The following is a 25,554-nucleotide window of genomic DNA, read 5'->3' as shown; positions in this document are numbered from 1 at the left end:
TGCAATTACTCGAGCGCCAGATAGTCAGACTGTACTGTGCTAACCTTCAATCTCAGGAAGTTGTGAAGACCAGTTTGACGGATTGGTGAACTAGACTTGAATTGCGTACTATATCATGGCCTGTACACGTATCGACTCAACGAGACTGCCTACCTGCAAGATAAAGTAAGCTATGCCATGTCCTCAGTGTGGCATTCAGTAAACCCCAAGGATAGACTCTTGCTGGCGAGGGGGAGCGGGCGCACCAGAACAGAAGTATGCCGGCCTTAAGGTTCAATGGACCCAACTTTTTTACTACTCTCTACTAACCAGGTACATATCCTAGTTGTACTTAATACCTACGTATGCCCCAGAACTCCAAGACTGGCCCGACTTGTCCCGTCTCGTCTTCCACCCGTCTTTTCAGCATTTTATAGGCCGCATACTAGTCGCTTACTTACTACTATCCGTCTTGAACGCCTCATCGACATGGTCGCCCCTACCTCACCAAGTCGGCCTTGCCCCATATTTAGGAAAGTCACTAGAAGGTCTCAACTTGAGGAGTAGGCAAGGCCAGGAACGGCCCCCGACTTCACCCCGCAACATAGATACCTACTACTAGTAGTGCCTATCCGTGCGGCGGGATCGCTTCTCCCTCATGCCAGCTGAAGGTGCAATAAACGCAGATACCAGATGGGAAGGAGCCATCCACGTCGGGCCCACTCCCCCTCGCCCGATTGTTCCTGCCTCCCAGTGTGAAGTCAACATACGCATATACAGAAGGAGCGGCTGAGCTCAGCGGAATGGGAAGGAGCCATCTATCTTCCGGCGCTCGGTTGCTCCTGCCGTATAAAGTTGACAGACCTCCTATCGGGGAAAGGGAAGGTACGACCAAGCTCAGCTCCGACGGTGGAACAGGAAGGAGCCATCCGTCCCCCGGGCCGAGTTGGTTGCTTTTGCCGTGTAAGACTGAATTGATACTACATGGAAGGTACGATTAAGCAGGAAGTGTACGAGCAGGTTGTTTGATGACAGGTAGGTATCAGATTGAGATGCTACGAGACATGAGGGCGAGGGCGGAGTATCAGTCTGCCAGTACCAAAAGCCAGGAAATTGACGCTGGTTCTTGGGAATACGGTTCAAGTCCGCGCCGGTGGCCAAATATATCGCGTTGGAACGTGGCGTATGGGAGCCTGACAAACTGTATGATTTCGCAGGGCGCATCTGGACCAAGATGGATATTGCGGGTATAAGGCTGATGCTGGCGGTGACAATGAACTAAGGCGCAGACTTGACGGAATTTGTATATTTAGTTGAAATGGATATCTGGATTGTTGTTCATGGGCGTCAAATACACTGGAGCCATGCCGTCAAGACATCGACAAACACGGCTACCTGGAACAAATCGAAATAACTTGTGAAAGGCATGCCGCTTGAATGTCTATAAGATGGAACAGTAACCATGTTGTAAAGTAGACAAGAGATCCCATTTTATCTTTTTATTTTTGGAATTCGTAGGGCTGGGCTGGTTGGTTGGTATGTCCGGACCGGCCCTGCCTCTCCCACGATCATTATCAACCCACTAAACTCCATCTCAACCTGTGGCTCATCCCGTCGCTTCCTTGCCTGACCGTCTGCGCAAAGATTCCGGAGTTGTGCCGCGGATATGTGAACAAAACGGGGATGCTTAGATGTTGGAAGGGTAGAGCATAACACGGACGGTAGCACCGAAGGACTTTGCGGGGAGGTTGTGACGGAACTGTGCGCGGACAACACCGGAGTTGCCTGTTAGATTGGGTGTTAGTTTGTCTGTCTCGAACACGCGAATTTCCATCGCCATGGTTTCGAAGCCCTCCATTTCCAACGCTGATGTTGTGAATCACGTACCGTGAGGGCGGGTAACCTTGCCCCAGATCACCCGGATGTTGGAGCCACGGACCTCGCGCTTGGCCCGGTAGACGAAAGCGACCTTCTTGCCCAGGTAGAAGCTATATTCTCGTCTTAGCATTCGGTTCGATATATCCCATTCGATTGCCCGATAACTCACTTGGCACCCTCAGTGGTGTCAACACCGTCGATCTTGATCAGACTGTGATGATGCGTCAGAATCCCGTATTCGACCCAATATCCAATTCTCAAAATCGTACCTTGTGTTGGGGTTGACCTGGCGCTTGGAGCGCTGGTAGCTCAGGTGGCGACCCCTAAAGAAACATCGTATTAACCCATCTGCTCTCATCTGACTATATCCCAAGCTTCACCCGCGATATCGACTCGAAAGCGACTTCATATTTGATCTCGTTTCGGCAAAGGCGCGGCGACAGCGATGACAGGGCGCAACTTACTTAACGTAGACTAGAAGCAGAAATAAACCATGTTAGCAAGTTGATCGATTGATACATCCCGATTCTCGCGCGATTCAATCATCTCCTCCGGAACCCCCAGAACCATAACCATCACGTCCAACGCAAAGGGCGTACTCACGTCTGTGACCTTGTTCCGAGGGCATTATGGCGGTTGTTCTGAGCGGGCAACGCAAACAAGTCGAGAGGTTGTCAAAATGACCCGCAAAGTCGTCCGGGTTGTCGTGGTTGTCGTCGCTTCGGTTGGAGTTCTGAGACGCACAATGGCCACCAATTTGCCGTGTGTTCGGCGCGGCTCGCCCTAACCCAAAACGGGACGCTTAGCGAGCGGCCCCGAATTGCCCCAGGGCTGCCTTAAGTCCCGTGACATAGATCACATGATGAATAAGCTAAACCTTTCTAGAGCTACTCTGGATCATTCATTCTTCCATGCTCCGAGTTGATCGAGAAGAGCCAAGGCTTCTCTGATCATGTTCTGGAATTGTGGCTTTCTCAACCCCACTATGTCACCATTTTACCGTCGGGCTTCTGTAGTCCGGGAGCTTCCAGTCCCAGCTGACAAAACAGGTCAGTCATCGACCGGCGAGCGAGGGCTCCATTCCCTTGCAGCTTGATAAGGTCTCTCGGCTGCTGCTGGAAGACGACCTTTATTCTGAGCTCAAAGGACACTCGCATGAACATATCTGCGATGTTGATACAAGTCCTACATTCTGATAGTATGGCGAACCTGATCTGTACCGTACCGCCATCGCGGCAGCAGTGGAGCAAGCGTTGACTTGCACTCCATGGATATCAACCAGCGACTCAAGCACATCTTCAAGCAGATCAGACCGAAGCACTGATTCGGAAAAGTTGCCCCACATGGATTCGGCAACCGACCCTGAATGCTTCTCTCTTTCCCCGTGAAGCATGCGCATCCTTATAGATCTCCCGGAAGTCGTGTCATGCTCCGTAGTTTGGTGTTCTGTTACACCGCAAAAAAGGTGCTGAAAGCGCCGATAAACGGAGGATCAGACGCCTTGTACGACATGGTTCTTGAAGCCTCAGTTTAAGCTTACTCTTGTTGGCGTGTACTGAGTCTTAACTCCGGAGGAAGCTGGCCCGAAGTGATGCACCTGGTCGATCGCGACGGATAAGTCTACGGGAAAATAGAATCCGTATCGTTCGTTCTACTGACAAATGTGCCGATCCGTCCCCACGAAGTAGGTCCAGCGATACATGGTTCCTTGGGATAGATTGGATGTTATCGAGAGCATAGTATCAACTGGCCAAGTGCCTTCGGAGTCCGGCATTCATTGTGCAATGCGTGTTCAACATGTCTCCTCTTGACGAGGCTCGAAGCACCAGCATTATCGATGTGACCGGAACGGGTAACTGCTTCCATCATCCACCGTGAAGGTTGGATGTGACATGCGTATTGCTTACACGTGGACTGTCAATAAGGGAAGGGGCCGTACAAAAGTAGAACCCAGAGCATTCAATAGGCGCTTGGTGGTCTCGCATCGAGCCATCGGCCAGTGTATCAGCCGGGGGAAAGCTCCGTGGAGGCATTCTGATTTCTCAAGGTATTTAACACCAAGCATACGGGTCCCTTGCCGCGGACATACTTCAGCATTGAAAACCTCGAGAGCTGATATTGAGTCGTGCTAAAGAGGGGAAATTTGGTTGGCGCTGCAGTAAGCCGTCGTTGCTTTTTGCGACGTATAAAGGCGTCCTGTTAAATCGAAGACTCTAGGTAGAGCGTAAGACTAAGGAATATAATAAAGGTCGCGCGGGGTAACCAGATTGGCATTAGTAGCATTGGACGGAGTTGATGCGAAGGGAAGTAGGTCATCCGGCCATAGATGATAGATGAGGGATGAGGGCTCGTGGTGGAGCTACTTTGGTTGAGATCCGTTGGACTCAGTTGGCCCCTGCGCTCGGATAAATCGATTTGTAAGGCGAGTAAGGCAAGGTAGCATATTGAATAATATGGAAAATACCGAAAGTGATCATTTATTATTCGGAGGATTTAAGACTCCCAAGTATGAGGGGTAGCCATAATGATCTACTCTGGTCACGACGATGGTGCGCCGTACGCGTTGGGGGAGACGGAGTCGTGGATGGAGCTATGATATAAACCCACTGTCATCGCCGCAACCGCTCTCGTTCAGCAGAGCATCGCTGTGCAGATAGCGCAGGTCCGTTCTCGCGAGGCACGACCGCCTCGACGCATTTATGATAATCAATTAGATAATGGCCGATCAACTGCGATCTTCTCACAGGACAGTAAGAATGAGGAGAAGGGAGGATGGATGGATGGCTACCGACGGCCACGGGAGCTTCGGCATCAGGACCATGTCAAGGAACATCCATCGCAGTGGAAGACAGCAGCCCGGCCACCTTGCGCCCCACCGCTGAGAGTCACAATGCCCATAATTCTTAGCAAGCAATCAAGCCCGCAGTCGCCGCAACTCCGTAAGCTCTCGCGGTGTTTTAAAACGTAGACTGCTCCGCCGGGAATGACGGTAGGGGAATTTTCCAACAAAACCTCTCTTCCCCCCTCTCACTGAAGCTTCCCCTCTCTGATACCACTTTCTCTCTCCTGAAGAACCATTTTCATCTTCACCCCCCTAGAATACTCCTTTGCTTTGCATTCCGCTGTTAATCCGCACACACTCCCTCCGATAAGATGTCCGCCACGATAGCCCGCGAGGAGGAGCGCCAGAATGGGTGAGTATTCCCACTAGCATTACATCACTGCCCCTCCGTGTCCCCCAGCCGCCGCCGCTCTTCACCTCAACTTCCGCCCTCGCCAAAAAAGAGCGTTTCCAATTATTCTGGAGTTACTCTCGATTTTAAGTTGATTTATCCTGACATTGAGGGCTTAATTGACCGCCATTGGACTTTTACCCTGCTTTTCCGACACTTTTCCAATCACAACCCAGCATTTTCGACCGACTGGCTCCAATAGGACCCCGTCTGCTTCGCCGCTAACATGGATCCTCTACGCAGCACCGTTGAGCTCAAAGATGACACCGTCATTGTGGTACTAGGTGCCTCCGGTGACCTTGCGAAGAAGAAGACTGTTCGTAATACCTGCCATAATTCCTCAGAAATCTCAGACTGACCATCTCGGTAGTTCCCCGCTCTCTTCGGACTTGTATGTTCTTGCCGATCGCCGATATCCATTCTGATGTCACACGATTAACCACCATTTCCAGTTCCGCAACAAGTTCCTCCCCAAGGGGATCAAGATTGTCGGATATGCCCGGACACAGATGGACCACAACGAATACCTTAAGCGCGTTCGCTCATACATCAAGACGCCGACCAAGGAGATTGAAGAACAGCTCAACAGCTTCTGCGACCTTTGCACATACATCAGCGGTCAGTACGACCAGGATGAGTCCTTCATTAACCTCGCAAAGCACCTTGGCGAGGTCGAGAAGAACCAGAAGGAACAAAACAGAGTCTTCTACATGGCGCTTCCTCCTAGCGTCTTCACCACAGTCTCCGACCAACTGAAGCGCAACTGCTACCCCGAGAACGGCGTTGCTCGTATCATTGTGAGTTTGGCTGCAGCTTGCGCGAAGTAAACTAGGAAGAAGGCGCTAATCGGTTCTTTTTCATCTATAGGTTGAGAAGCCCTTCGGTAAGGACCTTCAGAGCTCCCGCGACCTCCAGAAGGCCCTGGACCCCAACTGGAAGGAAGATGAGATTTTCCGTATCGACCACTACCTGGGTAAGGAGATGGTCAAGAACATTCTTATTATGCGCTTCGGCAACGAGTTCTTCAATGCCACCTGGAACCGCCACCACATCGACAATGTCCAGGTAGGACCCTCTTTCTGTCCTATTCTGATCATGACAGACTGCTGAGACTTTTTCTACTGCGTAGATCACATTCAAGGAGCCTTTCGGTACGGAAGGCCGTGGTGGATACTTCGATGAGTTCGGTATCATCCGTGACGTTATGCAGAACCGTACGTTCGCAGTACCCTCTGATTGACACAGTTGATACTGATTACCGTTCCAGACCTTCTGCAAGTTTTGACGCTGCTTGCCATGGAGCGTCCCATCTCGTTCTCCGCCGAAGATATCCGGGACGAGAAGGTGCGAGTTCTGCGTGCCATGGACCCCATCGAGCCTAAGAACGTCATCATCGGCCAGTATGGCCGTTCGTTGGACGGCAGCAAGCCCGCATACAAGGAGGATGACACAGTGCCCCAGGACTCTCGCTGCCCTACATTCTGCGCTCTTGTTGCTTTCATCAAGAACGAGCGATGGGATGGTGTTCCCTTTATCATGAAGGCCGGTAAAGGTATGTAGTTTACATTGTAGTTTGATGGGCCATCACTAACTTTACCAGCTCTTAACGAACAGAAGACCGAGATCCGTATCCAGTTCAAGGATGTGACTTCTGGTATCTTCAAGGACATCCCCCGTAATGAGCTGGTTATCCGAGTCCAGCCCAACGAATCCGTCTACATCAAGATGAACTCGAAGCTTCCTGGACTTTCCATGCAGACCGTGGTCACTGAGCTGGATCTCACCTACCGCCGCCGCTTCTCCGACCTCAAAATCCCCGAGGCCTACGAGTCTTTGATTCTGGATGCTCTGAAGGGAGACCACTCCAACTTCGTCCGTGACGACGAGCTCGACGCCAGCTGGAAGATGTTCACTCCTCTGCTCCACTACCTTGACGACAACAAGGAGATTATCCCTATGGAATACCCCTACGGTAAGCTTGGACTGAATGAGAACATTTTTCAACGCATTTACTAATGGATGCTCCCAGGCTCCCGAGGACCCTCTGTTCTCGATGACTTTACAGCATCGTTCGGCTACAAGTTTAGCGATGCTGCGGGCTACCAGTGGCCCTTGACGCACACCACCCCTAACAGGCTGTAGGTGCGATAGACATAAAAGGAGCACGGATTCACTAGGACAAGAGCGTCTGGGTTTACGGCGTCTGTATCTGTTTAAATGGAAAATGAGAGCTTAATGTTAACGACTGATATCGATCCTAAAGATCATGATTGGGTGTCCGGCTTTTGATGATAGTTCTGCTATATATTACGAAGCATAGGAAATCCGATACGTCCATTGTCAAGACCCCCTCATCATGCGAAACTGTTGTCAATAACTTCGTAGTATGCGAGTCAGCGGGCTGGTTACCGCGGTGGGTCTGGGCTGGACGCTGCAGCCTGCAAGGCCCCCAGACTCCCAGTCCGGCAAAAATACGTCGGCCCGCATGCAACCAAAACACCAACAACCTCAACCTCCCCGTCGTCCAAGCGCCGGCTTATCTTCTTTCTCTCCATTTCATCTTTCTTGTCCGCTCTGTGCCTCTGCACTCGCTTTCCAAAAGCCACTCTTTATTGTCACCGGCCCCGAGTCAACAAGTTCACCGTGTTCTAGAATCCCGCGCCCCTGGATTCGCAATTTCCCCGAAACGCCCGTGCGCGCCTTGATCTCAATCCACATTCTTGATCGCTATTTTTATCCCCTTTAAAGCTTCCCAATCGTGCGACAGCCGTTTAATCAACGTTCCCCGGAACTCTATCGCATTTATCGAGACCCTGTCTACAAGCTCAGACACCGGCCTTCGAGAGCGTCCACCGCAGCACCTTCTCGCCTGATCCTAGGCACGCGACCAGGCGAAACCCAACAGCTCATGGACGGCTGAGCACCGCGATACAGACATGCCACAAGCTGCGAGATGGGTGGGCTCACCCTCAATAAAGGGAAAGACGGAGTCCATGCGAATGGCACTTTTGACGACCAGCTTGTTGGGACTACAGTATGTGCTCTGGATCCTTGAACCCTATGCTCCATTGGCCGATCGACTTACTGACACTCTGTTTCTGACAGATTCACATGGGGCATTGAAATGACCTGTAAGAACCCAGACCCTTCGTGACGGACGCCCTTCCTCCAAACACTCCTCTAATTGCGACAGACTGCACTCCATACCTCCTCCAACTGGGCCTGACCAAGTCGCGAACATCGCTCGTCTGGATAGCTGGACCTCTTTCCGGTCTTATGATACAACCCCTCATTGGTGTCATTGCGGATCGTTCGCGGTCTAAATGGGGACGACGGAGGCCTTTCATGATCGCAGGCTCGCTCGTTGTCACATTATGCCTTTTGATGCTGGGGTGGACAAGAGAGATCGTCAATTTCTTTGTGAAGGATGCAGACAAGGTATACCTGACTTGGAGCCCTGGTCAGCCTAATGGCTAATTTTTGTTCGCCATAACAGGCTTCGAGGGTCACAATTGCCCTCGCGGTGCTCAGCATCTACGCCGTAGATTTCGCTATCAACGTCGGTGAGTATTTGAGTAGCACTTTGCCAGCCTGTCACTAACGTCACTTAGTCCAAGCATGCGCTCGAAGTTTGATCGTTGATACTTTGCCCATTCCTTCGCAGCAAGCCGGGTCAGCGTGGGGTATGTCGAACTATGCGCCAAAAACTGGCGAGCTATACTAAAATCATGAAGCCACTAGGATGTCGGCTGTTGGCCAGCTCATCGGGTATGTGTTTGGGTCTTTGGACATCGTCTCCATCTTTGGGACCACTTTCGGCGACACCCAATTCAAACAGATGACCGTTATTGCTGCACTGGCTTTACTGGCGGCGGTGGCTGTTACGTCCTACTCCGTGAAGGAGAGAATATTGATTACAGCGAGGTAAGAGATACGCGCGCATGGCTGGCGAGGGTGGGTGTTGATATTGGCTTTGGTAGGGGCTCTGATGAGAAAGCTGGGGCTTTCCAAGTGCTCTCGCAGCTTTTCAAAACAACCATGGATTTACCCCCACGGATCCAAGCCATCTGTTGGGCGCAATTCTGGGCTTGGATTGGTACGTCGGTTAGGCAGCCTCTCAAGACTACAGACTAATTGTTCTAGGTTGGTTTCCATTCCTCTTCTACAGTACGACGTGGGTTGGCGAGACGTACTTCCGGTACGAAGTTCCCAAAGACGCATCTCGGCCTGCAGACATGTTGGGAGAAGTCGGGCGTGTCGGCAGTCTGTCATTAGTCGTTTTCTCGTCCATCACCTTTATCAGCTCCGTACTCCTACCATTTTGCGTCCAACCACCAGACACCAAACGCCCCAGATTCACCCCGCGTCCTCCACCTGGCATGGCAGCCATCCTTGGCAAATTCAACCGCATACGCCCTGACCTCCAAATGACCTGGCTCATCTCCCACATCGTCTTCGCCGTGACGATGATTCTCGCCCCCCTCGCTCGCTCCCGCGCCTTCGCAACCTTCCTCGTCGCCATCTGCGGCATCCCCTGGGCCGTCTCCTGCTGGGCCCCCTTCGCCTTCATGGGCGTCGAAATCAACCGCCTCGCCATGAACGCGTCCCAAGCATCCCGCCTCTCCGGCGTAACAATGATCACCTCCTCAACCGTCCGCTCAGGTGCCTACGGCGACCTAAACGCCACAGACTCCGAAATGGACGTCCTCCGCCTCAACCACCACGACCCCGACAGCGACAGCGACGCCGAAGACGGCATCTCAAATATCCCATCCACCGGCGAATTAGCGGGTATCTACCTCGGCGTGCTGAACGTCTACACAACACTCCCGCAGTTCGTTGGAACATTCATCAGTTGGATTGTATTCAGCATTCTCGAGCCCGGGAGCACGAAGCGCGACGACTCGGCTTCGGACTCGACGTGGATGGATCTAGACAAGAGCACGCCGAACGCGATCTCGATCTGTCTTTTCATCGGGGCGCTCAGTGCCCTTATTGCAGTCGAGGCTACGAGGAGGATGAGGTATGTCCTATAATTTCATCATATATATTTTTTTTTTTTGAATTTTTCTCTTTTTTTACTTTTCTTGCGACATGCATGCATTAGACGAAGACCGAGACGAATAATTGTTTATAATTGTTGTTTTTCTTTCTTTGCTTGCTTTTCTGCTTTTACTGCCTACCTATACTGCCCAGCGATGATTATCACTCGCTCGATACCCTGGATATAATGACCTGACTGCATGGCATGTTTTTGTCTTGCACATGTACGTATAATAAAGACTTGCATGTATACATAACACATAACATTATCTTGTTTATGATGGTCCTCTATTGTTCGAATTTCGCAGGGTTAGTGCTAAATTTCTAGGGTTTCGGAACCGTATGCCAAGATTAACCTCATGTTAGAAGTCAAAGATGCAACTACTCGATCTCAAATTCTCTCGAATGATTAGAACAAATAGATGATAAGTACATAGCAAGAATCTGCTAAGCTGAAGTCTTTCATATCGAGTCGATATATGCAGCTAGATAAGACAGTAGAAGACGCAAATGGAATCGAGATCGAAAACAAACAAAGACAAGAGGGGGAATATAACAGCTTCAATAACTAACAAAAGAAATAAAAAAGAGTATGAAAAGCAAAAAGTACATGCCACAACCTTCGGGGGAATCCTGGTATTTTTCTCAGTCTGGAGATCAACGGCCGTAGAGTTGCAGGAGAAAGGGAGGAATTACATGGCAGCAAACAATCGTGATCAGTGAACATGGATGGCGTCACGCGTAGGTCTGTCCTGGGGTCCGGGAACAGGTGAGGCTGGCCATGAGATAAGCATGCTATCTCAAGAAAAGAGAAGTAGAACGAGGCGAAACCAACATTGGAGGGGAATATAGTTATTCAAAAGGAAATAGATATGAGATCAGCAAAGATAGATCAGGCCATTTAGAAGACAAATCAGAACCGCATAGAGGGGTGAGATGGAAGCCGGAAGGCGAGCTTGAGATTTAGGAACGGTTTGCAGCTTGCATGTTCCCGGTTAACTCAGCCACTCGAGCCTTGATACGAGCAGCGCGTGTCTCAAAGCCTGGAAGAAAGTAGATCAGCATGTGGCTCAACGACTCGAAGATAGAGAAGTCACTTACTTTCTTCCTCGCTAGTGTTGCCATCCTCATCAGCCGTACTTGGACGTGCTTCACTTTGAATGATTCTTTCTGCCGCATTCTTCCGGATCTGCGCCCAACGATCATGAGAAGCATTGGCCTGTGTAAGGGAGCTAGGAGAGACGGGAGAGCTAGGTTTCGAGTTGGGCTTCTCAGGGGGTGTTTCCTCAACAGGTGAGTCTTCAGGAACGAACGCTGGCTGGTCCTCCAGAGGACCCTGATCGAATCTTGAGAACTCGCGGTCCGCTACTAACTGTTCGTTGGTACCCACGCGAGAAAGAGCATCATACTCAGCCTCACGCCGAATCTTCGGCTGGTCACTCATGGGCTCAGAAGCAGCCGCAGGAGCTGGAGCGGGAGCCGGGGCGGGAGCCGGAGCTTGGGTTTCGGCGGGCTGACATTCAGGGACGGCGGCAGCTGCTGGCGCCGGAGCTGCCTCGTTACTAGGAGTAGCGGTCTTCACAGGGGCTGGGACAGGTTTCTTCCGCAGCGTTGCAGGACCATTGCGACTAGAAGGCTGTTCCTGCGATGCCTTTGCTTTACCCTCTAACGCGGCGCGAGCAGCCGCGACAGCCGAGCCCTCCGCACCAGTTGGCTTCAATGGCGGCTTTGCTTCGTGATCCTTCTTGCTTGTTCCGAACATACTCTTGAAGCCCGTGTTACCTGCCTTTTTTTTCAGCTTATGGGTGGCGTCAAAGTCTGCAGATTCTTTGAGCGGCGTCTCCACGGACGATGGCTTTACAGCATTAGTGTTAGTCTTCGCGTCATCGGTGGGTTTGTCAATAGTGTTTGATGCTGGGGCAGCGGGAGCGGAGCTCTTTGGCGAAGTAGGGGGTGGTTGTCTAGAGCTTGTTGGGGATGTCGGTTGTTCTTTACGCTCATCAGTCACAGCACCGGCTCCGGCACGGCTGTCGTTCAGATACGCCGCCCTGTAAGCGTGCTTGTCGTAATTACTGGCCCATTTCATGGCTTGAGATGCTTCATTCACGATTGACGGCTGAAGCGTCATCACGGAGTTTGTCTTTTTGGAGGCTGCATCATCAGCTGAGGCTGATTTTGTTCCGTTTGCGAGACCCTGCTCCTCTCGGTGCTTTCTCTGGAGAGCGGCCGCGGCTGCTTGGATGCGAGCATGCTGGTCTGGAGCTATGCTAGCTTTGCTACTTGGTCCCTGGTTGTTCGGCCGCTTGTAAGAATCCTCCATAGAATTAATCTTCTTGGCCGAAGACTTGCGCCGACTAAGTTTGTTCCTTCGAGTTGAGAACCCCAAGAACCGTTTCTTCTCGACAATGTATGCCCCAGGATCAGGCTCTGGCGCAGCACCCTTGACTTGTTCCTCAAGAACCAGCCATTTTGTGTCTTTGATAACCGTCTCAAGCAATGCGCATCGTCCAAAGACCGCTTTTCGTGTGGTGGGCTCTTCGCCTGCCAAGCTGCTGATCCAAACCCACCAGAAAGAGTCGTCCAAGTCAAGATTAGTGATGCTTGCCAGCTCGCCGGGGTCCATCGAAGATTCGTCGTTAAGACCTCGTTTGTGAGATTGCGAGCTCTGCCCTCGCACGGCGGTAATTGGCGGTAGTACCTTGTCCGGCGGGAGAAGGAGAGGCGCAACTGGGGCTTTGATGCTGTTCGCGTCACCAAAGCCGGCTGACATGAAATCGGCCCATGATGGCGTTGTCGGACGACCAAGATCTCCACCACCCGAGTGAGGTACAGACCTCAAACTACCCCCAAACTCCTTCGGTGCGGAACTCGAATGAGCCCCATTGTCTTCAAAAGTTGGTTCAATTGCGCCTCCGAATCCAAGATCCTCGAACCTGGACCATGACGCATCGCGATCCGTCGCAGTGGGCTCGGCGACGGCAGACTGATTGGTGGAAGAGATACATTTCAATACTCGCAGACACTCGTCAGTGAGGGCCTTGAGTGGATCTTCAAAACTGGCGAATTCCTGCAAATGCTCATCGCTATCCCTGTACTCGAAATTCTTTGCACGGCGTAGCAGGGCGAAGGGTGTCGGGGAGACGGTGTCGACGATCATGACAACTTTGGCAGTCGACACTTGGAGAAGCGTCGGCGTTTCAGGCGGGTATTCTGTAGCTTGGACTAGGGATTGCAGGGCGATGGGTAGGGTAGAGATGCTGTTCATGCCACGAGGGACATCCGGAGAAAGCGAACGTAGATAAGCGAAAAACAAATGGCTGGTTGCATCGGCGGCACTTCAAAGAGTCAGCATACAATTGAGCACAACACGTAAAAATCTAGCGTACCTCGCCCAGTTTTTGTAGGCCGCTTCGAAGCCATTCCCAGTGTCGCTATGTTCAAAAGCCCACCATCCAGCATATCGTGAAAGCTTTCGACCTCCCAAACCGTTAGATTTGCCATGCGCTGCAATGGCTGTCAAAAGATCGAAAAAGTCGAAGATGATCTTTGTCCGAGCGTCCGAGTCTACACTGATAGGTATGAATGTTGAGAATGCGTCGCGGGCCAATTGAGAGTCTGTGTTCAAGTTAGCCCGTGCGTACGGTACACCCGTGCTGCAACCCCATGCTGCGCAACCTAGAATTTCTAGATCATACCTTGCTCGCCGACTTTGAATAGTTCGTAAGCTTCCCAGGTAACCACTCCTCCGGGGAGTCTGCTCCAGCACCATTTCATTACACTGCATAGGACCTAAAATAATGCGCAAAAGAGAACACCGAGTTAAGACTATGCCCAGGCGATATATCCGAAAGAATAAGCAGGGAACTCACCATCGGGTCGGTAAGACGCAAATCCTGAGCCAAGTCATCTCCAGCAAAAGGCGAGCCTCGGTTTAGCGACTGGGTAAAGTAGTTACGAATGAAGGTGCGGGCCGTGACTGTATCGGAGCTTGGACGGAATGGTAGGAGCATGAACGGCGTTTGGAGAGCTGTCACGAAAGAACGGGGAAGTGATCAGCACAAGAAGCAAGGACTCCGACACACGTTCTCGAGGGGAGGGGTGATTGACATACCGCGAACTTTCAGTTCCTGAGTGCAAGCTCTCAGGAGTTCCTGCACCTCTTCCGGCGCGACTTCCGTTCGCTGCCAGGCATCGGTCCATGTTGGCTTCGCAGGGCCAGTGTCCTCGGCGGCAGGGGATTTGGAGCTCTTTTTCGCAGCACTGGAATCCTTACTCCGAAAGAAGCGAGAGAACGAAGGCATCTTGGATCCTGAACTCTCTGTTTTTTCTTCCGCCGAGAGACGCGGCCAGCAACGACAGAGCGGAATGGTAGTGTATGGTGCCCAACGGCCGAGTTCTGTGTTTGCAATCGGGCAAGCCGGGGGTCGGGAGGCAGCTGCGCGAAACACCGAGTTGGGAAACCTGTGGGAACAGGAGAATTGGACGAGGTAATATACAAAAGGAAGTGTCGTGCAATTCGGAGGTTCACGGTCGAATAATGAATCTGAAGAGAAGCTTCAGAGAAATCAAAAATGGAGAAAAGAAAGCGAAAAAGCAAAGGCCATCTGGAGCTGCCTAAGGATTGCCTGCAGCACAACACGTCGAACGTGCAGCAAAACGGATAACGAGCGGAGCCACAGCAGAATTGTGGTAGGTGAGAAGGAGACAGCCAAAAAAGTGAAGAAAAAAGGAAAAAACGAACAACAGGCGAATGGAGAAGAGGAGAGAGAAGAAGAGCTGGTAGTGGTGCCGGCGGTGGTGATGGGGATCTACTGGACGTTTCAGGGGTGAAATTACCAGAGTCTGGGACTGAGAGTATACGGCCTCCCCTCGTGCCGTGGTCGGTCTTCCACTCTTCCTGCCCACCACTCTTGCTCCAAGCAAATGATCTTGCCTGATGGTCAACGCTCAGCTTCCGCGTCTAAGCTACTGCGACCGTCTGGAGATGCTTGGGCCAACGCTCTGCTTGATCCCGCTTGTCAGTTGCATCTTGCTGCGCTGTCAAACAGGGGTCTGCATTCGTCAGGAGCTTGGCTATCGCAGCGGACTGCCCGACAGAGTACTGCTATCCGCCGAGGATATCAATTGATTCTACTGCTCCGTGGGTATTATGGGATTGGGTCAGTTCAATTCAACGTTCAACTCTGATCATGCCTGTACGCGCCGTGATGATCGTGCTGTCATTTCTCAATCTTGAGGCGGCGGCCATCGATCCCGTTCAGGTGACTGGCCAGGGGCTGTGTCCAATCAGGACCCGTGAATCCGAATCCGGCAAGTGGCGCCCTCCCGCTATCCCGATAAGGAAATAACGATCGGCTAGGGCGGTCAGCCTCAGGCTGTCCATTGTGATGTCTTGTGCTAGATGCTATACAGAGCATGCTGGTACTTTTGACTACATTGTACATCCAGCTGTCCATTATGCATTCATTTATTCTGGCAGGAAAACAGTAATCGATAGTTGTTGCTCATAACTTACCGTCCAGGGTCTAGACAAATCGGCCTCTCAGATTAGTGTTCACCTTTAATTTTAGCTTGTGGAGCTGTGGTAAGACCAGGTGCACAGAGCGCTCTGGCTTGGCAGTTGACACACAGTCAGGCTGCCAGACCAGTGTTATACTGTATCTCGTCAGGCTGTCAACAACAAAAGGCCAAGGTCGAGGTAAGTCTCAGTCCCTAGGTGCAGACTATACGCATGTACAGGCACGGCGAATAAAGCGAGGGTCTTGTGTACCAATGATGTGAGGCGATGCGCATACTATCCACAGCGCTCAAAAGATATAAGAAATCTGGATTAAAGAGGATTGAATGGGACTATAGAAGGTCAAAAGAAATTGAGATAAGTCTATTGTGGTAATGTGGTTGAGTAGTTCGTGTATAAATAGCGCGCGGCTAGCTAAGCGGCGGCTAACAGACACCGGACCAAAGAATCAGTGGCAGGGCTATCTTTAGAATCTTCTGCACCTCATCCACCCGCGTCTCGACCAAGAATCATCCGTTCTTCCATCCCTCCCAGTCCCTCCCCCATCTGTTCCATCCGATTTATTGTTCACTGTCGATCCCCGAGACCGCGCTCTCTCGCTTCCCCAAGGTCGGTTTCCTCAGGCTTTCTTTATTCTGCTTTTGTTGTCTCACCCGGAGTCTGTCTCCCCTTTGTCTCGTCTTCCCCTCTCCGGGCGCGCACTACTGTCACCACTATCAAACCCCCCAGCCCCCCCGGTTAGCGCTTCTTCGATGTACCCTCTCTCAACCTTCCCTTCTCGCTGGACATTTGATCACTTTCCTCATCTTGCTGCTCGTCACTACTTTTGCTGAATTTGGAAGAATCCTCGAGCCCGTCGCGTTTGATTAAAGCCTTACGTCTGACAAATGCACAGCAGCAGCGTTTTTGTCCTATCGCGCGCTCCGAAGTCGATTCATTCAACGACCTTTTCCTCGAAAGCCTTTCTCTACCACTAGCGCTGTTGATCCAAAGAACGAATTAATCCTCGCTTCTTTTATTATCACCCATAGTTTCGGTTATCTTATACTTGCGAGCTTCGCCCGCACACACTTTCCCTCATGGGTCGAAGAAAGATCGAGATCAAGGCGATCAAAGATGATCGCAATCGCTCAGTGTGAGTCTCAAATCGCGGCTACAAAGACTCGTCGCGCGACTGACATGGCGTTTTCTAGGACTTTCTTGAAACGAAAGGGCGGTCTTTTTAAGAAAGCACACGAGCTCGCGGTATTATGCTCTGTGGATGTTGCTGTTATTATTTTTGGCCATAACAAAAAGCTCTATGAATTCTCTTCTTGTGATATGCAAGAAGCTCTCTACCGACACCAATATGTTTGTTGCTCCTTGCTGCTATTGGTCGCATTGGATATCTGACTTGAATTGCGTCTAGATTGGCCCTCCTCATGAACATAAAGGTCCGGAAGATTTCAACGGCAAGCGCGAGGATGATGACGATGATGAAGAAGATGCCACTCCTGCCCCTGAAGACCATGCGCAACCCCAAAACCACCCTCATATGATGGCTGTTCCTCATCCCGGTTTTCAGCACGTCAATCACGCTCCATCTGCCTCTCCTCCGATTCACAACGGCATACCCTTCGATCCACGTCACGGCACCCCACAACCGCAAGGGGCCTCTAGGCCCTCGTCGAGGAATCACCTGCGCCGTGTGAGCTCAAACCTTTCGGTCCCGCCCCATCATGGCACCCCGCCTCCGCCTCATTCAAATAACTTTTCATACATGGCAAATGCCTCGGTGTACAATCCCAATGCGCCCCACGGCATGAATCAACAGCACCCGCGCCCACCTCAGTTCGCGCACTTTGGCCACCATCCTCAAGCGCCCCATCACCAACCACCCCCCCAGCATCAACCTATGCCGCCGCACTCTGTCCCTCCGCAGTCGATGACCCCTCAGCCAATACCACAGCATCCTCAAGTACATCCCCAGCATCATCCACAGCATCATCCACATGTCCTCGCACAGCCCCCCTCTACCATGGCCATGTCGCAACCTCCCCATCCGCCGATACCTCATGTGGCCCAGCCGTACTTGGCGGACCAACAACAGCCGCCACAGCGTCCAACATCTCTCCCGGAGGCATCATCGGATCATATGCCGGCAACTCTGAAGACAGAAAAAGCGCAGTCTCCCCCTCTCGTAAAACCCCTCTCCAACGCCAAGTCGCGCAGTATATTTACACCAATCGATGACCACGGATCAGTCCTGGCGAACAACTTCCTCAGATTTAGTGAAAGCATGAGCGTCAAACCTGAGCCGACGTCGAGTGAGATCGAGGAGAAAAAGCCGCCGAAGACACTGTCTCCGCCGCCGCGGGCTAAAACGGAGGCTCCTCTTCCCAAACCGGTATCAGAAATCAAGCCTCCTGCGCGCACCAACAGTGGTCAATTCGGGTCAAAGCGACCTCAATTGAAGGTTCAGATACCGAGCGAGAGTTCTGATCGGGGTAGCGCCACAGCAGAATCTTCGTCCTCCGCGGGACAAAAAGCGGCGACGCCTGTCAAAGGCAACATGATATTACCCCCGCCTTCCCCGTCTGCCGGTGCCATTCACAGTGCAGGTGCTCAGGGACCCCCGAATCCATTTGCCCGACCACCGCCCCCTGGTACGGCGGCGGCGGCGGCGGCGGCGGCGCAGAACAACAATGCTTACAATAACAGTAACAATATAGAGACGACACCGATATCTGCACTACCAAGCCGTTTTGTGTCTGATGCGCTTCTTCCGTCGCCGTCCAGTTTCTTCCCTGCTGAGTGGGGATTTGGACGCTCTGGACCAGACAGCAATATACTTCCAAGTCCACTTGTCTTTCCCACACCCCAGGTGCAGAATGGCCCTGGATTTGGCCGGGACGAAGAACAAGACAAGAAGCGCAAGAGTCCAGACAGCGGTCCCGGCGGGGAAGCTACTGCAAAGAAAGCAAAAACATAACATTCGTTTCCCCTCGTATCTAATGATTTGGTTCCTAGCCTATGCTAGTCGCACGGCCTTTTGTTTTCCATCTCGTTCTCGTTGCATTTCTGCGGCGTTTGGAAATATTTGGATTGGGAGTATGGATATATTAACTCTTGGATGTCTCCTTGTATACTGTCTGATCTGTCTGTTCTTATGTCTTTCGTTTACCTTTCCTTTCTTATACCTTTTTTCTCCATTCTGTTCTCTATACCCAGTGTCTGGCATGCTTCTATCTCAAAAGTATCTAGTCTGCAGGATCGAAACTTATTAATTCAATCAATTCCAGAATGGCCACTTCGAGACTCGAAATGTGCATCTAGCCTAAATGAATAATTGTAGATCGCAATTTACGAGACTTTGTAATCATGTCATCGATTACTGTCCCCTTGTCACTCATAACCGAGATCCGTCGGATTAGGGCTCATACTGATACATGGAATCAGCCAGTGAACTATTCATTCAGTTAAGCACCATTACTTTTAGCCTAGTTGAACAGGTTGCCATCCAGTTGCCTTTGAGGAATGATTAATGTGTACCTTATGTCAAGGTCCCTTCCGTCACCCTCCTTTCCCCATCATCTACTTTGGAACTACTTCTACGGCAAGGTGAAGGGAACAATAAGCTCCAGCTTTCCCAGCTCCTAAAGTTCTCTCGACATTCACATTCACAGTACTTACTTCACGGCGGACTTTCACCAATGGGCGCACTTTTAGGCGCATTCACCAGGGCTTGCTTCCACCACTGATCCCATAAGTTAAAATAGAGTCAGCCGGAGCCTTTTGACCAGCCAAGCGATGCCCATGATGATGCTATTGGTTTTAGATTGGCAGTTCTTCCATTTCAGTAATTTTGATGTACATTACTGTTGGATTCACCGTATATTCATGTCTTGTCATAGTCCTCCTGAATAATACCAGAAATTGTGAATTTCTTAGCTAGATATCTGGAAATAATAAATAGCAGCATCACCCCCAGCCAGGCCTTTCAAACGCTTTCCTCATCATTACCAATCGACCGTCTCGATATCTTCCTCAAGCTGTCTCACTCAAATTCTCAACTGGAACCCTTGAACTCCTCAACATGCACATAATCAACACCCTTCTCTTCGCCCTCTCCGCGGTCATGGCCTCAGGCGTAAGTCCTAAGCACCTAGCCTTCTCTACCCACCGTCCTTGACAGCCTAGCCTACCTATACATATGGATAACAACTAACCCTGTTTACTATTGTTTAGCACGCCGTCCGATGCTTCACGTTCAAAGACATGGCCATGACACACCACATCCAAGAGGGCGTCAAGTACCTCCGCGCCGGCGACATCAAGAGCAAGGCGCATCTACCCGCTGACAGTTGCTCCTGCGTCAGCTGCTCCTATGGTTCTGCTATTTATTGGTGTAACACCGTGAGTTTATCCAGTCCAATATCAAACTAGTCTTGGCCTAAGATGATGCTTTTGCTAACACATTATCCTTGCAAATATCAGGACAAACACCACGACAAGGAAATAGGCTTCTACAACATCGCGGAGGGCGCGCAGGTGCTCATTGACGAGTGCAATTCGAATGATGGGAGGTATACGGGCGGTATTGTGGACCATCCTGATCACTGGCAAGCTCTTATTTTTCGGGATGAGGAGAATTGCTAGGTGTCATGAATAACGGTTGGGGAGTTTTCACCTCAGTGTCCTGTTCCTTGCATGCTTGGTTGGTTGCTTAGCTGGCTGGTTGGATTGGTGCATGGATAGGGCTCGCCTCTCCTGCTCCAAATTGGCCTCAGCCTGACTTCAACATCCAGATGTTTTGTCTGTTTCTTGCTGCTTTTCTTTTTTTTTTCTTGCTTTTCCTGTTTTACTTGAGGGTGTCACGGTTCAACACCAGAGATCTACCCTCTAGTCTGGCTATTCAACAAGCCGGCCTGTTCACTTTATTCTCATCGCTCCAAATTTGTACCAGGTTAATGAATGATGACACTTAACGAGATAAAGTTTTCTGTTACTAGCAATTGCCGGGTTCTTGCCCCGGAGACAGAGTTATTGCCGTATTAGCAGTACCTATTGATAAATCGTAGGCCCTAATTAACTCACTAGCGGGAGGTTGTGCCTGAGTTATCGTTCCAAGTCGCATACTTGTGTTCGTCCCTGAGTGCTATTGAAGTAATGTCTGTTGACATTCTACAAAGTCAAACCAAGCCTCAGTGCCACTCTTTGCCAGAAAGTAGCTCGATAGTCTATTATTTATTATCAAAAACTGCCTAGCTCGCCGTATATGCATATATGTCTGAATGTAAGTAAGTACCAGAACCATCGAAACAAAAGCTGTGCTCTGACTTGTACAAGAAGATCCAAAATGCAATCAATATGTACCAACCAGGCCCAAGAAGTATATATATGTGTACGAAACCGAAAGTGCAATGCGCCGCAATGCGATCCAAAACCAGAACCATAACCGAACAAGACAACTTATCTAGCGGTAAATTAAACCGTCTCCTTCCCCTCTGCAACCTTCACCCCCTTAGCCCTAGCCTGCGCCTCAAGGATCTCCTTCCTCGCGCGCTCCTGCTCCTCAAGCCCCGTCTTCGCAACCGTATGTGTCTTACTCAACTCAACAGGCGTAACGAACCAACTAACCAGCATCCCCACGCCCGCCATAGCCGTGTAGAAGATCCAGATTCTCGATAGCGAGAAGTTGAATGCGCCGAGTACAACGCTCTTCTGGTCTTCAGGAAGAGACCGGATGAGGTCGTGGTTATTCGACGCAAAGGCGTTCTGTAGCGCAGTTGCTTTGTCGGACCCGACGGTCGACGCGAGGAGGCTTTGCTTCTTGGCGAGTATGTTCTGGTATATGACTGTTCCGATGACGATGGATATAGCTGCCGAGACTTGTCGAAGAAAGGAGAATGTTGATGTCCCGGCTGCCATGTCGGAGGGACGGATGTTTGCCTGCAGGGCGACGAGGGGAGCTTGGAAGAGCGGGCCTGTTCCGATACCGCCGATGAGTTGGTAAATTATTATGCGTGGCCAGGAGGCGTAGGGTTTGAGGTCGATGAGGAGGCCGTAGCCTAGTGTTAGGAAGATGAAGGCTGCGATGTTGAGTTCGCGGTACCGGCCGGTTTTCTTAATCAATATCCCTGTGCCCGCGGACATGACGGATAATGAGAGGACCTGGGGGAGGACGTAGACACCGCTAAGGATGGGCGAGACGAGGAGGACGGATTGGAAGTAGAAGGGGAGGTAGTAGGAGCCGCCCATGAAGACCATGGAGTGGAAGAAGCAGATGACGAGGATGGTGACGTTGTGCCAGTTGCTGAAGAGGCGGATTGGGATGACGGGATACCGGGCTATTTTCCATTCGTTGAGCATGGCCAGGACGTAGGTTGCTAGACCGAAGATGATGAGGCAGAGCACTGTCGCTGAGGCCCAGGGGTAGTCGACGCCGCCGAACTGGAGGCCAAAGAGGAACATGAGAGTTGCGCCGACGATGAGGATCGTGCCGGACCAGTCGATCGTCTTGAGGCCGGCGATTAGGGGGGTCTTGGGTGAGTCGATCTTGAGGAAGAATAATAGGATGGCGAAGGAGACGCCGCCAATTGGCACTGTTGAGGTTAGTTTAGGTGCGGTGCAGGATATGTATGGAACATACAGTTAAGGTAGAAGCACCAACGCCAGGTGACGCTGGTAGTGAAAGCGCCCCCAACAAGCGGTCCCAAAGCACCTGCAATAGCCCACGTCGTTCCGAAAAGCGCATAATACATCGGTCGTTCTCTGCAAGCAGTCAGCAATATAGTCATCAAAAACCATATCTAAGACGCCACCCACCTGACACTAAACAGATCGGAGACGCAGATGTTCGCCAGCGTAATAATCCCACCAGCACCAGCACCCTGAACCGCCCGCCCAGCCAGAACCATAGGCAAATTGATGGACAGCGCACAGATCAAACTCCCGATCAGGAAGGCAAAGTTGGCAAGCAGAAGAATAGGCTTCCGACCCCAAATATCACTGACTTTACCCCAGAGCGGGACGAACGCTGCGTTGGTCAGGGAGAACGAGGACGCCATCCACGAATATCCACTTTCTGAGGCGTTGAAATCGGCCGCCATCGTGGGTAGGGCTGTCGAAATAATCGTCTATCGATTTCATCGTTAGAAAGTAACCCAAACCCAAATCAGAGCGCAATGAGTATTGTAGTCCATACCATGTCAAGAGCCGCCAGAAACAGGACAAGCTATATTTTAGATAAACCAGTCAGCAAGCCATCCACATAAGAACCCCATACAAAGGATCAGAAACACAGGACACCATACACAAAGAGCCCCCATAACCACCGCAATGTTCTTCTTCCCTAGTTTCTGCGCCTGAGACGGGACCCGGTCCAGCGGGTTCTCAGGCGCTGTATCCTGCGCCGCACCATCCTCCGCCAGCTTCTGATCTTGATTTTCCGTTTCCGATGATAGAGAATGTCTTATACCGTCCGACTCCTTATCAACGTCAGGATGCGCTCCGCTCGGTACGTGTGCGGGGAGTTTCTCGTTCGCGACGGCGTTGTCGAGTGTATCTCCAGCTGTAGCTGTATTGTGAGGGGCCTTGCCCTCTGCAGGCGGGGCTGTAAAGGCGGCCATTTTCTCTTCTCTCGACCCCGGCCGCGCGGTATGTATGTACAGTTGAGGGCGAGGTGGGAGTCGAAGCGAACGATCTGAGCGAAGGAGGGGAGGCGAAATTATTCAGTCCGGGGTAGAAAATATCGGACTTGGCTTTTTCACTGAACGGGTCGAGCCGACGGGGAGTGGGAAGAGCTCGGTCTAGAATCTAGATCGGTCGCAGGGTAAGGAGGAACTATGGAGATGGAAGTAGAACATTCATCTCGAAGTATTTAGAGGAAAGTGTGGAGAATACTCGATTTGTTAGAGAGCATCGGCCGACGGCGGCCGTGGATTTTTTGGCCATGAGGTTCGGGGAGCTCCGAGACGTTCGCGCTAATGAAGAAACCTTGTCGGCCGTCTTCTCCGAGGCTGAGATGTGTAGGTACGTTATAGTGTTCTTGCAGCATATACTAGCCATAGACGTCAAAGCTGCAAGCTGAATCGAATATACTATAATGGCACGTTGGGTGTAACCTCCAAGGTGGGACATGCGGCGGCAGTAAAGAACAGGAAGAAGCAAAACCATCGTATGTCAGATCAATTCCTTTTTAGGAAATTTTATGCTTCTTCGATTTCTTTACGGTTTCGGTAGATTCTTTTGCGTAAAAGTGTGAGGATAAAGTAGCCAGGGTATAATTGATGCTACTGATTCAGACTGACAAAAACAGAAGACACAAATGTACGACGCCGAAATCAACCCCATGCTTGCCCCGTATCTAATCCAGTAGCTGTAGTATTTCTACAATATGTTAGTTCAATGTTAGATAGCCGCAGTCCATTGGGTAGCGCTTACCCGTTAGAAACTCCTCAAAGCTCACTGTGATATACCCATCACGATCATCATCATACCGCTTAAACACATCCGTCATGCGTCGGAGACTAATGCAAGCCTGAACGAACAAATCAAAGCTCATGCCAGACAGTGGAGGCGCAGTCGGAGGTCCGCTAACCACGCGTCCCTTCGCTTCAAAGGTTGTGAAGAGGACCGTCACAAACGGTTGACTGAGACGGTACCCGAACGCAACCAGCGCTTTCTCGAACTCGCGCAAGCTGATGCGCCCACTGCGATCCTCGTCGAATTTGTCGAACAGTTCTCGCCACGCCGCCAAATACCGCCACAGCGACACAAACTCGTCAAATGAGATCGTATCGCTCTTGTTCCGGTCGAACATGCTGATCATCATCTTTACGGTCTTGGGGTGGAACGAGGTATAATCGCCGTTTACCAATGCAGAGCCCAGCTCCCGTTCGGTAAGAGCCCCGGAGTTGGATGAGTTGGCGGCACGGAATAGCGGGAATAATTGCTGCGGATCGTCGTTGGGGACAGCTAGCGGAGGAGGCTGCGGGGTTTGCGGGGGTCGCGACGCGGGCGGCGGGCGATTGTGTACGGGGTGCGACGGCGGCGGTCCATGGCCATAGTTCTGAGGTGGAGGGGATGGATGGAGGAGGGCGCCGGGGCGCGGTTGGTTTGGAGGCACGTTGGGAAGAGGTCGATCTAGGTTTGGCCGCGGAGGACCTGCAGGATGCCGATGATGCGGGTTCGGCGAGGTGGAAGCGGGATTGTGGGGTGGAATGCCGCCGGCCGAAGACACTTGCGGTCTATGCTTGTGTGGTTGGTTTCCGGGCTTACTCTGCATCGCACCGATCATTTGAGCTGCCTAAAAAGAATAAAATCGTCAGTGATGACGAACGGGGATGGTTGGGCTGCGAATGTGTTCGGCGTACCTGTTCAGGCTCCGCATGTCTGATTCGCGATAGCGCATATTAGCATTCAATCTCTCCCGAGTCTTCTAAGGCTGGATCGCACTCACGCTGGGAGCGCATCTGGGTTGTAAGCCTTGTTGTACGCCATGATCGCGGCAGACTGACGTAGTGGGGGCCAGCGCGCAATTCAGAGGGGTCAGTTTCAGGGTGAAGAGGACGAAACAAGAGTCCTTTCAGGTAGGAAGTGAACACATAGTCGTCAAAGGAGAGAGGTGAGAGGGCGAAAATTTGGCCTGGGGAGAATAAGGAGTCAGGCTCGCTCGATTAATCTTCCGTTTGCGAGGTTGTTGTTCGTTGTTGTCATGAGCGGGCGGAGCCGTGGGTCGCCAGTCGGGGATTAACCAGCTGCCAAGCCTGTCCGACTACAGCCTGACGTCCTCTTTGTGCTTCGATACGAGTGAGGCTGTGAGACAATCTCGCGAAGCCGCGAGGCTAAAAGTATTGTCGCCTTACGGGTCCAACGCTACAGAAACTCAAGCTATCATTACTGTCTGTCAGCACTCGAAAG

The 25,554-nt window shown here is 51.4% G+C and overlaps 8 protein-coding genes across 8 annotated transcripts; 4 read left to right on the top strand and 4 right to left on the bottom strand.

The window, feature by feature from the left end:
* Positions 1-1,666: 1,666 nt before the first annotated feature.
* BDV17DRAFT_282964 (60S ribosomal protein eL33) lies at positions 1,667-2,485 on the bottom strand (the record flags this gene model as incomplete). The annotated part of the gene is made up of 5 exons (XM_073760287.1): positions 1,667-1,764; positions 1,867-1,967; positions 2,027-2,068; positions 2,127-2,180; positions 2,457-2,485. 5 exons carry the CDS (start codon positions 2,483-2,485, stop codon positions 1,667-1,669), a joined length of 324 nt encoding a protein of 107 aa, XP_073613791.1.
* A 2,333-nt stretch (positions 2,486-4,818) lies between these two features.
* Positions 4,819-7,436, top strand: BDV17DRAFT_268318 (glucose-6-phosphate dehydrogenase). The gene is made up of 8 exons (XM_073758456.1): positions 4,819-5,406; positions 5,461-5,481; positions 5,543-5,887; positions 5,958-6,155; positions 6,220-6,304; positions 6,358-6,642; positions 6,691-7,062; positions 7,120-7,436. The coding sequence occupies exons 1-8, from the start codon at positions 5,317-5,319 to the stop codon at positions 7,230-7,232; spliced, it is 1,509 nt and encodes a 502-aa protein (XP_073613790.1). The 5' UTR covers positions 4,819-5,316; the 3' UTR covers positions 7,233-7,436.
* Positions 7,437-7,596: 160 nt separating this feature from the next.
* BDV17DRAFT_268313 (putative sucrose transporter) lies at positions 7,597-10,490 on the top strand. The gene is made up of 8 exons (XM_073758455.1): positions 7,597-8,124; positions 8,196-8,221; positions 8,284-8,528; positions 8,587-8,653; positions 8,702-8,773; positions 8,825-9,014; positions 9,071-9,186; positions 9,234-10,490. Exons 1-8 carry the CDS (start codon positions 8,027-8,029, stop codon positions 10,124-10,126), a joined length of 1,707 nt encoding a protein of 568 aa, XP_073613789.1. The 5' UTR covers positions 7,597-8,026; the 3' UTR covers positions 10,127-10,490.
* Positions 10,491-11,096: 606 nt separating this feature from the next.
* BDV17DRAFT_293064 (DUF1708 domain-containing protein) lies at positions 11,097-14,434 on the bottom strand (the record flags this gene model as incomplete). Its single annotated transcript, XM_073762507.1, has 6 exons — positions 11,097-11,176; positions 11,235-13,468; positions 13,520-13,748; positions 13,829-13,922; positions 14,003-14,160; positions 14,245-14,434. The coding sequence occupies 6 exons, from the start codon at positions 14,432-14,434 to the stop codon at positions 11,097-11,099; spliced, it is 2,985 nt and encodes a 994-aa protein (XP_073613788.1).
* A 1,697-nt stretch (positions 14,435-16,131) lies between these two features.
* Positions 16,132-18,642, top strand: rlmA (SRF-type transcription factor RlmA). The gene is made up of 3 exons (XM_073754281.1): positions 16,132-16,786; positions 16,845-17,001; positions 17,060-18,642. Exons 1-3 carry the CDS (start codon positions 16,731-16,733, stop codon positions 18,620-18,622), a joined length of 1,776 nt encoding a protein of 591 aa, XP_073613787.1. The 5' UTR covers positions 16,132-16,730; the 3' UTR covers positions 18,623-18,642.
* Positions 18,643-19,726: 1,084 nt separating this feature from the next.
* BDV17DRAFT_293062 (uncharacterized protein) lies at positions 19,727-20,289 on the top strand (the record flags this gene model as incomplete). The annotated part of the gene is made up of 3 exons (XM_073762506.1): positions 19,727-19,780; positions 19,879-20,046; positions 20,128-20,289. The coding sequence occupies 3 exons, from the start codon at positions 19,727-19,729 to the stop codon at positions 20,287-20,289; spliced, it is 384 nt and encodes a 127-aa protein (XP_073613786.1).
* Positions 20,290-20,850: 561 nt separating this feature from the next.
* On the bottom strand, positions 20,851-23,570 carry BDV17DRAFT_268303 (major facilitator superfamily-domain-containing protein). Its single transcript, XM_073758454.1, has 5 exons — positions 22,947-23,570; positions 22,838-22,867; positions 22,459-22,769; positions 22,283-22,404; positions 20,851-22,235 (listed from the first exon to the last, which is right to left on the bottom strand). The coding sequence occupies exons 1-5, from the start codon at positions 23,259-23,261 to the stop codon at positions 21,118-21,120; spliced, it is 1,896 nt and encodes a 631-aa protein (XP_073613785.1). The 5' UTR covers positions 23,262-23,570; the 3' UTR covers positions 20,851-21,117.
* A 73-nt stretch (positions 23,571-23,643) lies between these two features.
* Positions 23,644-25,518, bottom strand: BDV17DRAFT_268302 (uncharacterized protein). Its single transcript, XM_073758453.1, has 4 exons — positions 25,094-25,518; positions 25,008-25,026; positions 24,076-24,940; positions 23,644-24,021 (listed from the first exon to the last, which is right to left on the bottom strand). The coding sequence occupies exons 1-4, from the start codon at positions 25,132-25,134 to the stop codon at positions 23,999-24,001; spliced, it is 948 nt and encodes a 315-aa protein (XP_073613784.1). The 5' UTR covers positions 25,135-25,518; the 3' UTR covers positions 23,644-23,998.
* Positions 25,519-25,554: the final 36 nt, after the last annotated feature.

This window comes from Aspergillus undulatus (genome assembly GCF_047715775.1).
Source record: "Aspergillus undulatus strain CBS 261.88 unplaced genomic scaffold BDV17scaffold_38, whole genome shotgun sequence".
In the NCBI taxonomy this organism is placed as follows: Eukaryota; Fungi; Ascomycota; class Eurotiomycetes; order Eurotiales; family Aspergillaceae; genus Aspergillus; species Aspergillus undulatus.
The sequence above is the reverse complement of the archived record's forward strand: the minus strand, read 5'-3'. Positions and strand labels throughout refer to the sequence as shown.